Below are 13,338 nucleotides of genomic sequence, written 5' to 3'. Positions count from 1 at the left end.
AAACAGGGACCAAGGAGTCTAACGCACACGCAGGTCAGAGGGTGCAAGCAAAACCCCGTGGCGCAATGAAAGTGAGGTGGGATCCCGGCCCAGCGGGGTCGGGCGCACCACCGTAAAGTGGTATCGGTGCCGTTGTATCGGAACCGTTTTGCGAGTACGAGTACATGAGCACAGTATCGGATCTGATACCCGATACCTGATACTGGTATCGGTATCGGTGCACCTCTAACTTGAATCAATACATGAAATTTGGTGACTCTAATGACTCGGCTCATGAGGATCCAGCCTGGCCTCACAGATCAGAAAAGGCTGAGGAACCCCTGCATCAGTCCACTAACCAGGTTAAAGCTATTCAAATTAAGCATTCCAACAATGCATCATGTTGCACAACGCCACCATTTGACACGTGACGAGAGCCCGGCCCACATGGGAGCGGTTGGATCAACACTGTTACAAGGACATAAACAATAAAGCTGGCTCTTGACCGTGCTTTGTTAAAGCATCCGCGGAGCAGGGCGAGAGCACGATCGATGCTCAGATGTGTTGATTTAGATGAGGGGGAAAGATGGCCAATAGGAGATGAGCGGCAGCACAGCAGAAAAAAGTCAATGCCAATCTTTCTGCTCCCGCAACATCGACCCAAACTCACTCCTGCTCATTCCTCATCTTCTCTTATAGGCTGCATCCAGCTATTCATTCTCTACACACACCGCTTCAAAGGCCACTGAACTGAAGATCTCTGCCAAGGCACTCAGAGTGTATGTGTGTGTGTGTGTGTGTGTGTGTGTGTGTGTGTGTGTGTGTGTGTGTGTGTGTGTGTGTGTGTGTGAGTGTGTGTGTGTGAACTATGAGAGAGAAAAAAGAGAAGGAGAGAGAGAAAGGAAGATGAAATGAGACATGATGGGTGCACCTTGACAACCAGTGACGTGCTGGTGTGCGTGATGATTTCTGTTCACAGAGTCACATACGACGTTACTTTAGAAGCGTAGCATTCATTACTGGAGAAGAGCTACAGTTAAGATCTGATGATGAGGATGATGATGATGCAGGGATTGGGACAAAACCATAACCCATATTTTTCAGAACATTACTATGAATCAGACTGATTTATTGCTATGGTCCAATTTTTTTTTAATTTTATTTTATTCAGTAATTTTTATATTACTGAAAAGATTATTTGGTTAATCAATTGGTCAATTGGCAGAAAAAATAATCACCAACAATTTTGATAATGGATTCGTTGTTTAAGTCTTTTTTTTCAAGCTAAACCGAATGATTTTTTTAGTTTTGGACGGTTGGTCTGATGAACTAAAACAATCTGAACAAGGCCTGATATTTAATCAGCTAACAATATATTGATTAAACACAAAAACAATAGGCAGATGAATCAACAGTAATAAGGTCAGTTGCAGCCTTACGTCACTGAATATCTGTCAGATGAATGAAGTTCCTGCAGGACGTCACCTACCTACAGGCCTCTGGGAAACTGGAATAAGTGTGTTTCACTATTTTCTGATACAGAGTGAACAATAATGTTTAGCTGAGAAATTATTCAATATCAAAAAATAAAATAGTTATTTACATTAGTTAGTTGCAATTTATCTAATCACAGATATATCAGATTTGGCTTATATTTATTTAAATTTGGTTATATTTAATTATTGTGATCAAAATATGTACTATACCAGACTTATTGTGGGGCATATTTATGTATATACAGTATACTATATGTATGTATGTATATATATACACATATATATATACATACATACATACACATATGTATACATACATACATATGTATATATACAATATACTGTGTATATATATATATACATACATATGTATGTATATATGTATATATATATACACAGTATGCACTGTATGTGTGTATACATACACATATGTGTGTGTATACACACACACACACACACACACACACATATATATATACATATATACAATATACTGTGTATATATACATACATCTGTATATATACAATATAATGTGTATATATATACACACAATATACTGTATATATATGTATATGTATACAGTATGTACTGTATGTGTGTATATATATATATACACACAGTATATATATGTGTGTATTGTGGGGCATATATAAAATATATATACTGTATTGTTTTACAACTCAAATATCGCTTTGATTATCGGCCTCAAATGTCCAGTTACTGCTCAGACTCGATTCTGTCGAGTGGCAACAAAATCTGCAGCAACACCTACTTACATTATGTCTCCTTTTAGTTTCACCTTCTTTACTCAGCAGTTGAGCTGAAATGGTGCGCCATTTTTCATACATGTGTAGTAATGGATGACGGCATTTACATCAGTAGCAACAAGAAAGTGCAGTATAGAAATGTCAAAGGCGTGTTTGAGGTCATGTAGAAACAGTTACAGAGTTTGACAGGTTGATTTTTACTCTGGTAAATGTCCGGAGCCACAGCTCAACAAACAGACAACTTATCAACCTGTTTGTTTATTCAAGTGGTATGTAAAAAAAATAAATAATAATTAATGGATTAGTTGATTTACATAAATTTAATCAACAACTATCTAAGTTATTTTCCAAGTCAAACACTCCATTGTTCCTTTTCTCTGTTGTGATGCATTTTTAGTTTCTGTTTAATGTGATAGTAAAGTGAACATCAGCGACTACTGGTGGGATAAAGCAAGCTACCGACAGACGTCCTCTTGAGTTTAAGGAAGCTCTAACGTAATTTTTTCTCTTATTTTCCGACATTTTAGAGTCCAAGGATGAATAGATTAATCGAGACAATCGGGAGATTAATCGATAATGAGAATCCCTACACAGCTGGTATCATCGATCGTCACTCAGGCTCGTGTGCATTGAGGTGAAATGGCAACAAAAATGGAAACAACGCCTATATCAAAAAGTTTTGGCACCTTTTGTGAAATAAATGTTAAATCATTTTGGTCGTCATGGATTCACCTCCGAAAACAGTTGAGTCTACATGGTCATCTGATTAGACTGTTATCAGGCCATTAAATAGGCTTTATCAGTCGCTATAAGCCCCATAGATGTGGGTCAGTAGGGGCGTTATGAACACAACAAGGCTTCTTTAGGTTTACGCAATAAAACTACAACTTCTTTAGGTTTAGGCAATAAAACAAGAACTTCTTTAGGTTTAGGCAATAAAACTACAACTTCTTTAGGTTTAGGCAATAAAACAAGAACTTATTTAGGTTTAGGCAATAAAACAAGAACTTCTTTAGGTTTAGGCAATAAAATTACAACTTCTTTAGGTTTACGCAATAAAACTACAACTTCTTTAGGTGTAGGCAATAAAACTACAACTTCTTTAGGTTTAGGCAATAAAATTACAACTTCTTTAGGTTTAGGCAATAAAACAAGAACTTCTTTAGGTTTAGGCAATCAAATTACAACTTCTTTAGGTGTAGGCAATAAAACTACAACTTATTTAGGTTTAGGCAATAAAACAAGAACTTCTTTAGGTTTAGGCAATCAAATTACAACTTCTTTAGGTTTACGCAATAAAACTACAACTTCTTTAGGTTTAGGCAATAAAACAAGAACTTCTTTAGGTTTAGGCAATAAAACTACAACTTATTTAGGTTTAGGCAATAAAACAAGAACTTCTTTAGGTTTAGGCAATAAAACTACAACTTATTTAGGTTTAGGCAATAAAACAAGAACTTCTTTAGGTTTAGGCAATCAAATTACAACTTCTTTAGGTGTAGGCAATAAAACTACAACTTATTTAGGTTTAGGCAATAAAACAAGAACTTCTTTAGGTTTAGGCAATCAAATTACAACTTATTTAGGTTTAGGCAATAAAACTACAACTTATTTAGGTTTAGGCAATAAAACAAGAACTTCTTTAGGTTTAGGCAATAAAACTACAACTTATTTAGGTTTAGGCAATAAAACAAGAACTTCTTTAGGTTTAGGCAATAAAACAAGAACTTCTTTAGGTTTAGGCAATAAAACTACAACAAATGTCTGTTGATGTCGAGCACAAAGTACAGATTGAGTTGCAAAATACATGATGATGATGATGATGATGATGATTTTTATGGAAAACTATGTGACCTGAGGATCGGAATTGAGCAGTCAACCTCAAATTCAGCTGCAGATTTCCAGGAGAACATGCCGTCTGTGTTTCTCTATAAACTTAAAACAGGAATCGTGCTAAAGCAGCAGATGTGTCGAGACCAAGTGAATGCAGGTTTTCCATGGCTGCTATAACCCCGACTGTGTGCAGGCATCCTGGGTAGAAGGAGCAGCCTGTTACTGCTGCTGTTGCTGCTGTTGCTGTTACTACTGCTGCTGATGTTACTGTTACTGCTGCTGTTGCTGCTGCTGATGTTACTGTTAATGTTGCTGTTGCTGCTGTTGCTGTTACTACTGCAGCTGATGTTACTGTTACTGCTGCTGTTGCTGCTGCTGATGTTACTGTTAATGTTGCTGTTGCTGCTGTTGGACACATTTCTCTTCTCACATTTTGCACAAAGAACCTCTACTCACCGATACTCCTGAAACTCTCCGACAAAGTTCTCCTCAACTTTTTCATTTTGCCCATTTTCTCCTGCGGCTGTGAGGCTGGCAGCAGGTCGCACATTGTTCCTGTTACTGTATCACGTCTCCAGCTGGTTGCTGGTTGCTCCGAGGACTGACTGCTCTGCGCTGTGAGGACCGGAGGACCGGAGAGAGGAGGACTGGACCAGGGTCTCGGTGTGCGGGTGTTCCGTGGAGCTGCAGCTTGCTGGCTAAACAGGAAACGGAGCCTGAACGCGGCTCTCACTTCTCTCTCATCAACTAGTCATCAACCTTCTGGAGATTATTCTCAAGAAACGCAACTACATGTTTTTTCCAAAGAGGCAGTGAAAGTGTGGAGCAGCAGAGCTGGAGAGACTTTCTCCTGTTCCAGATGCTGTAAGCTGATCTGCAGCTGGATCTGGTTCTCTGGTTCTCAGCGGTCCCGGTCGCTCCCTGCTCTGCTCTGCTTCACCGCAATCTAGATGTCATTTTTGGGATTCTCTCTCTCTGGTTTTCGACCTCCAGACTCCGCCCTCCTGGATGCGAGGATTGGAGGAGCAGCCTGGTTCCTATTGGTCCAGGAGGCTGTCAGTCACTCAGGGAGCACCGCCCTGTGATGGAGCAGGAGGAAGAGGAGGAGGAGGAGGAGGAAGAGGAGGAGGAGGAGGAGGAGGAGGAAAAGGAGGAGGAGGAGGAGGAGGAGGAGGAGGAGGAGGAGGAGGAGGAGGAGGAGGAGGAAGAGGAGGAGGAGGAGGAGGAAGAGGAGGAGGAGGAGGAAGAGGAGGAGGAGGAGGAAGAGGAGGAGGAGGAGGAGGAGGAAGAGGAGGAGGAGGAGGAGGAGGAGGAGGAGGAGGAGGAGGAGGAGGAGGAGGAGGAAGAGGAGGAGGAGGAGGAGGAAGAGGAGGAGGAGGAGGAGGAGGAAGAGGAGGAGGAGGGTTTATTCTCTCCTGATGGTTGACAGCCTCTTCTGGAGACTGCTGCCCTCTGTGAGACCCCGGCTCTGTGTGCAGCAGGCCGAGGTATTCCCCAAACACACTTTCACCTGAACATCACAGCCCCGGCTCTGCTGGGAGTAGGGATGTCACGGTACCAGAAATCTAGTAGTCAATACCAATACCAGTGAATTTAGACGATTCTCGATACCAATTCGGTACCACGGTAAAAAAATCAAATAAATAAATAAATCCCATGTAATTCAACACGCACTCCTTTATTAAAACATTTGAACATTACAAAAAACAGAGGCATGTAGCCTTTAAGTGATAAATAAAAAGAAACGTCTATTAACATTATTTTCTAATCTTTAATGTTTTTATAACTGTTTTAATTATGTCTTAATGTTCTTCTGCACTTTGTTGCAATGTTCTTGAATGTTTATGTAAAGCACTTTGAATTGCCCTGTTGATGAAATGTGCTCTACAAATAAAGTTGCCTTGCCTTTATATAATGGAGGTCAAATCTACAGAAATCTCTATTGAGTTTGGTGGACGACGCACCAACAGATTTGAGTTTATCCTCCTCCACGTCTTTCTCATGCATCTGGTGAAAATATTTAGGTATTATAACCAGGGTCTGAAATTAGCACCTGCCACCCGCCAAATGTGAGTAAATTGTTGGCAGTGGCGGATAAAATCGTCAGGACATTCATCACTTTGGCAGACAGGGAAAACGCTAGAGATGGGAATAGAGAACTGTACTTGTCGGCTTTCTTGGCATCTCACACCTCCGTGACTATCGATTCCTCTTATTGATGCTTTCCGACAGTTCCGCTGCACAATGACGCATACGCACGCTGTATTTAACTGTCAGCAGCCGGTGGGCAGCACAGTCCTGCTTGGATAAATAGCGAAGCTACTAACATTAATGGAGGTGCCATTGAGTTATTATTATGAGGCGTTCAAAGTCTGCTTACGAAAAAGGACTATTGGGCAAAGGTGAATTACAACGTTGTCATGTGTTCAAATGTAATCTCGTAACATTAAGTTTTTGGCGAGAAACTTGAATAAATCCAGTTGTTGGAAGGAGAAGTTTTCACATCAATATAAAATAAATAATAGAGAGAAAAAACAACCTCTATAGATGACAATAACAAAGTACAGTACAGTTCTGTGTACAGTACCCTCCCTCCACGGTGTAATTTCAACACTGTTATTTACCATGTATATAATGATTTTTGTGTAAAATATATCGAACATTGAATGACATCAGATCTCAAATGTTTTTCCTTCATTTAGCGCAGAGATTTAAAAAAAATAAATACTTACCTTGATTATAACCATGCAAATAACTTTTGATCATATGACATCATCACTGTGACTCCTTAGTACCTTTTTTGATTTGATTATTTTGCACAGTTTTACTTTCATGAAGTATTTTTTTAGGGCTTTCAATCGATTAAAATATTTAATCGCAAATAAATCGCAGTTTTTATCTGTTCAAAATGTTCCTTAAAGGGAGATTTGTCAAGTATTTAATCCTCTTATCAACATGGGAGTGGGCAAATATGCTGCTTTATGCAAATGTATGTATATATTTATTATTGGAAACCAATTATCAACACAAAACAATGACAGATATTGTCCAGAAACCCTCACAGGTACTGCATTTAGCATTAATACTCGTGGGTACCCATAGAACCCATTTACATTCACACATCTGGAGGTCAGAGGTCAAGGGACCCCTTTGAAAATGGACATGACAGTTTTTCCTCGCCAAAATTTTGCGCAAGTTTTGAGCATTATTTAGCGTTCTTTGCAAACAAGCTGTCATAGTTGGTACCGATGGATTCATCAGGTTTTGTAGTTTCATATGATACCATTATCTTCACTCTAGCTTTAAAACTGAGCCCGCTACAACATAAAAAATCACAAGTTGCGTTAATGCGTTAAAGGAATTAGTGTCGTTAAAACAAATTTGTCACATTAACTTTGACAGCCCTCATATTTTTGTATGCAGACACTTATTTAATGATAATATCCAGCAGCCCATTTCTGCCACAGTAATATCATATTTTGTCACAATAGCATATAGTTGGGATTAAAGCGAGCTCTGGGATTAAAGCTATCAGAGCTACCCAAACCCTGCATCAATAATCTAAATCCTGCAGCAGTCGGAGCTCCGTGAGCTCTCTGTCGTGTGTCTTTACGTGCCGGCTGCCATCATCTCCAATGTGATCATGCCTGTACTGCAGTCACCACAGCAGCTGCATGTGTAATTCAGTGGCGTAGCAGTCAGTGGATGTATATACATCATGTGTCTCAGTGTTGTTAAACTGCTAGAGACCAGCACGGTCTGGACTGGAACATCTCTGGAATGCAAAAAAGGCTGAAATGTTTTCTGCCTAATAGCTTTGACTGGAGCACGGAGATAATTGAGACTAACGTACAGCTTCATTAGCTTGAATTGGTCCTTCATTACAGAGCCATTGTTAATGATGCATGCACACATTTTACATAAATTGAACAGCTAGTCCTCCTCTGCGGTTTGCAGTGAAACATAATATTATCTAATGTATTCAAAAGCCAGACCTACTGTATGAGGCTGGTGTTAAAATGCTGAGGAGAGGTTTTTAAAAAGTGGAAGAGTGGAGGTTAAAGGGAACTACGCCCATTTTAGTAATTCATACATGTTATTCCTATGGTCTAATGCCGGGATCAGACTACACCATATTTTTGTCTTTGACGACGGTCACCATGTCAGATCTAACGATCACAGCGCCATAAACTCTTGCAGCGTCTCGGTCGGGTGACTGGCAAGACTACACGTATAACCACGACCAATCACGGCACGTCGTATTCCACGATCGTGCGCGAGTTCAGACGTCATCGGGAGGCGATGGAATCGACTGTCGATCATGGCGACAGAAGCGTTGTTTGTGATGCTGGCGGTCTGGTGTTGCGAAAAGAAAAGAAAGAATAAAGGGTTATGGATGTGCTCCTGGGTGGCTCAGAGAGGACGGTACGGGCTGTCCATACTTCAGTCAGTTTGGTTGTCCCACCTGACAGCAGCAAACTCACCATCCCTCCTCCTTTTCTCCATGTTTGTTTATTACCAAGTGACCTGACTGCGCGCAGGAGAGATGCACCTGATTGTTCAACACAGAGGAACATGTCGTTGGAGATGACGTCACACTAGACGTGTCAAGACGAAAAATTCGGACAGGCTAGACTTTTCCTCGGGGTGTCGTGGGGCGTCCCAGACGTGGCGTCGGTTGTCGTGTACTATGACACATTGCACGAGCTCTGTAAACCGCAACACACATCCGACATCTCAACGTTTTTAAGACAGAAATTAAGATTTTTATTTTCATAAATAACTGTATTTATTATAGTATACATAAACAATTGGTCCCTGATATTATTGGGTTAAAAGTGTTTAGTCAATTTACACTTTTATTAATAAATAATTGCTGCCAGGCAGATGAGAAAATGGGAGGAAGAAAGATACAGGGGTGAAAAGTGTATTTCTTTCTTTCTTTGTTCATTTATTACCTTAATTTATTACACAACTGTGTTGAATACTCGATTCTGATTAGTCAATCACGGCGTTCTGCGGTCTGTAATTTCTCTATAACAGACCGTTGCTATGTATAACAGACCGTTGCTATGTATAACAGACCGTTGCTATGTATAACAGACCGTTGCTATGGGCGCAGTTCTGATGTCGGACTCTGGCGGACCGTTTTTGTGTCAAAATATTGATTTCTTCAGTAAGTAGCCGTGTAATAAGCGGGAAAGAATCCTATGCAGGGCGATTCTTTCACAACAATGACCGGCTCGCTGTACATTATCCCTTACTTATTGGCCAGGTAGCTAACTGGCAAGCATGGATGAATATTTGAGTCATTCCACATCGTCAAGTGACTCTAAGACCAAACTAGCTAAACTGAGAAAAATATGACGAGTTATATCGAGCGACAGCGACGGGAGACCAAAATGCGTCACGTGTCTTCAGGTGCCGGCGAACGAAGTCATGAAGCCGGTCGAGCTAAAGCTTTAACATCTGATTACAAAGCACCCGGAATATCAGGGCTAAACAAAGTGGTGTTAACATGATTCACATTTAAATGTGTTTCTGTTTATTACTATGACTACAAATAGTTCCTATCGGCATCTTAGAATGGTAGCAAGCATACACGCTCAATCAGTGTTACGATGATGAATCAGAATCAGAATCAGAATCAGAATGGTGTTTATTGCCAGGTGTAAGGGGTATACACGAGGAATTTTCTTTGGCTTATTGGTGCGAGGCAAACAGTATAATAACAAAGAATAGATAAACGTTAGAATAAAATAAGAATAAAAAATGTACAATTTACAAAATAAGCTATAAAATAAACATGGTATAAACAGATAGTGCAAATATTGTCGGTGTGCAAACAAAACAATCAGGTATCAGAGGGAGAGAGAGGGAGAGAGAGGGATACTGTAGGGGGTGGTATTGAGAGTGTATGAGAGAGGGGGAGAGTCAGTGTCGGGGCCGTAGTGTGTGTGTGAGGGGAAGACAGTCACAGGGGGGCGGATGGGTTGTTGGAGAGCCCCACTGCCATGGGGAAAAAACTGTTTTTGTGGCGTGAGGTTTTGGTCCTGATGGACCTTAACCTCCTGCCAGATGGTAAAGTCTGAAAGAGATGGTGTCCAGGATGGGAGGTGTCGGCCACAATCTTCCCTGCCCTCCTTATGGTCCTGGAGGTGTACAGCTCCTGGAGGGAGGGAAGGTTGCAGCCAATCGCCCTCTCTGCAGCACGGATGACCCGCTGCAGCCTGGCCTTGTCCTTGGCGGTGGCAGCGGCAAACCAGACGGTGATGGAGGAGGTGAGGATGGACTCGATGATGGCCGAGTAGAAGTGCACCATCATGGTCTGTGGCAGGTTGAATTTCTTCAACTGCCTCAGGAAGTACATCCTCTGCTGGGCCTTGCTGGTGAGGGAGCTGATGTTCAGCTCCCACTTGAGGTCCTGGGCGATGGTCGTGCCCAGGAAACGGAACGACTCCACCGTGTTAACTGGGGAGCCGCGCAGGATGAGGGGGGGGAGCGGGGCTGAGTTCCTTCTGAAGTCCACTGCCATCTCCACTGTCTTCAGAGCATTCAGCTCCATGTGGTTCTGGCTGCACCAGGATGCCAGATGGTCAACCTCCCATCTGTAGGCAGACTCGTCACCCTCGGAGATGAGGCCGATGAGGGTGGTGTCGTCTGCAAACTTAAGGAGCCTGACAGATTGGTGTCTGGAGGTGCAGCCGTTGGTGTACAGGGAGAAGAGCAGTGGGGAGAGAACGCAGCCTTGGGGGGCACCGGTGCTGATGGTCTGGGTGTCGGAGACTTGCTTCCCCAGCCTTACGTGCTGACTCCTGTCTGTTAGAAAGTCTGTGATCCACCTGCAGGTGGAGTCAGGCACGCTCAGCAGGGAAAGCTTGTCCTGTAGCAGAGCTGGGCTGATGGTGTTGAATGCGGAGCTGAAGTCCACAAACAGGATCCTGGCATAGGAGCCAGGGGAGTCCAGGTGCTGGAGGATGTAGTGGAGGGCTAAATTTACTGCGTCGTCTACAGACCTGTTGGCTCTGTAGGCGAACTGCAGTGGGTCCAGCAGGGGGTTGGTGATAGTCTTTAGGTGGTGGAGCACAAGGCGTTCAAAGGTCTTCATTATAACGGAGGTCAGGGCGACGGGTCTGTAGTCCTGAAGACCTGTGATCCTTGGCTTCTTGGGGACCGGGATGATGGTGGAGGCTTTGAAGCAGGCCGGCACCCTGCAGTTTTCCAGGGAGGTGTTGAAAATCCCTGTAAACACTGGTGACAACTGGTCTGCACAGTGTTTCAGGGTTGCAGGTGAGACAGAGTCTGGGCCGGCTGCTTTGCGGGGGTTTTGTCCTTTGAAGAGCCTGTTGACCTCCCCCTCTTTGATGGACAGAGGTGTGAAGGGGGGGAGGGGTGTGCACAGGCTCGGTGCTTGTGGAGAAAGCTGGGGGGTGCTGGTGTTAACAGTGTTAACTGCTGATGGCTGATGGCTGGGGGGAGAGGAGATGTAGTCAGGACCGTCACTTCGTCTGTCGAATCTGCAGTAAAACTCATTCAGCTCATTTGCCAGTCGGAGGTCATTCGTGGAGTGGGACGGTTTGGGCTTATAGTTTGTGATCTGCCTCAGCCCTTTCCAGACTGAGGCAGAGTCACTGGCTGAGAACTGCTCTTGTAGTTTCTCTCCATACTGCCGTTTGGCCTCCCTCACCGCCTTGCCAAACGCGTATTTAGCCTCTTTAAAGCCCTCCCTGTCACCACTCCTAAATGCCTCTTCCTTAACCAAACGAAGCTGTTTGAGTTTGGCTGTGAACCAGGGCTTCTCGTTGTTATAGTGAACCCTGGTGCGCGTCGGTATACAGCTGTCCTCACAGAAGCTGATATATGACGTCACAGCCTCTGCATACTCGTCCAGACTGTCAGTGGCGGTCCTAAACATCTCCCAGTCCGTGCAGTCCAGGCACTCACGCAGATCCTCCACCGCCTCGCTGCTCCACTTCTTGGTCGTCCTCACAACCGGTCTAACCAGTTTGACCCTCTGCCTGTAAGAGGGGATGAGATGGACCAAGGCGTGGTCGGAGTTTCCCAGCGCAGCGCGGGGAACGGCGTGATATGCCTTACTGATGTTACAGTAGCACTTGTCCAGCGTGTTCTCCTCTCTGGTCGGACATTTAATAAACTGTTTGTATTTTGGGAGCTCCTGTGATAAGTTTCCCTTGTTAAAGTCCCCAAGAACGATAACTAGAGAGTCCGGGTTTTTCCTCTCCACCTCCCGTATCTGGTCGGCAAGCAGCCGCTGCGCGAGCTCCACGTGAGCCTGAGGCGGGATGTAAACACCGACCAGAATGAAGGAGGAGAATTCACGGGGGGAATAAAATGGTTTGCAATTGATAAAAAAGGATTCCAGATCCGGAGAACATGTCCGCTGAAGCACTGTCACGTCCTTGCACCAGCCGTCGTTAACATAGAAACATATTCCCCCTCCTTTTGTCTTGTGTGATAGCTCCGGGTCGCGGTCCTTTCTCCCCTATAAGGGTGCTAGTTTGAGAACCTCTGTTCTAGATGACACTGAGAGCACCCAGGGGAATGTAAAAAAAGAAAAGAACACAAGATCAGTCCCCCATTCATCGTCTATGGAGCAGTTCCAGACTTTATACCCGATGACATCACAAGTTTGAGACTCACTGTTCTGGTTTCTGGCTTTGAGAGAGAGAGGAGCTCATGGTCACACATATTGATTGAACCTTCCTATGCCATGGGAATAACTGGAATACTGGAATCCTTCATTTAGGTGGTGTTCCCCTTTAATGTAATGTTACACACTGGTGGCACCAGATGGCAGTGAGGTAACTGCATTGGATAGATTTGAACAACCCAGGAACCCTGTCAGGTAATGTGAGTAGATACTGTAACTAAGAACAAGTCGTGCATATTTAACGTTTGTATACATTATGTTCGTCTCAGCAGTTTTGTTGTAAAGGACATGACTATGAGTATAGAGCTCCTCTTTAAAGGAATACTTAACCCACAAAATGACCATCAGTTGCTCACCGCCTGATACCTTGAATTCTTGAAGAAAACTTTGTTTTTCCTCTGACACCTCCACGCTGAACGGAGCATCAAAGAGGATGAACTGTTACAATATCAGTCTGCATTCAGTGGTTTATGTTCTTCTTAGCTTTCTGCACTGAAGAGCTACACAATCTTCCAAAACTCTTCAGATATGGATATCTATATAGATATAGATATATATGCTGCAAACAGTCAAAACTAAATAGAAAACAAA

The 13,338-nt window shown here is 43.1% G+C and overlaps 1 protein-coding gene across 1 annotated transcript in view; it reads right to left on the bottom strand.

Annotated features, from left to right (window-relative positions):
- cdk14 (cyclin dependent kinase 14) overlaps positions 1-4,980 on the bottom strand; it is a 166,271-nt gene extending 161,291 nt beyond the window's left edge. Inside the window, exon 1 of the mRNA XM_074652582.1 lies at positions 4,533-4,980. Coding sequence (XP_074508683.1) covers positions 4,533-4,626 — 94 coding nt within the window. The 5' untranslated portion in view covers positions 4,627-4,980. The remainder of the gene's footprint in view (positions 1-4,532) is intronic.
- Between the last annotated feature and the right edge of the window lie 8,358 nt (positions 4,981-13,338).

This window comes from Sebastes fasciatus, chromosome 12 (assembly GCF_043250625.1).
Source record: "Sebastes fasciatus isolate fSebFas1 chromosome 12, fSebFas1.pri, whole genome shotgun sequence".
Taxonomy (NCBI): Eukaryota; Metazoa; Chordata; class Actinopteri; order Perciformes; family Sebastidae; genus Sebastes; species Sebastes fasciatus.
This window is presented reverse-complemented; position numbering and strand designations above follow the sequence as displayed.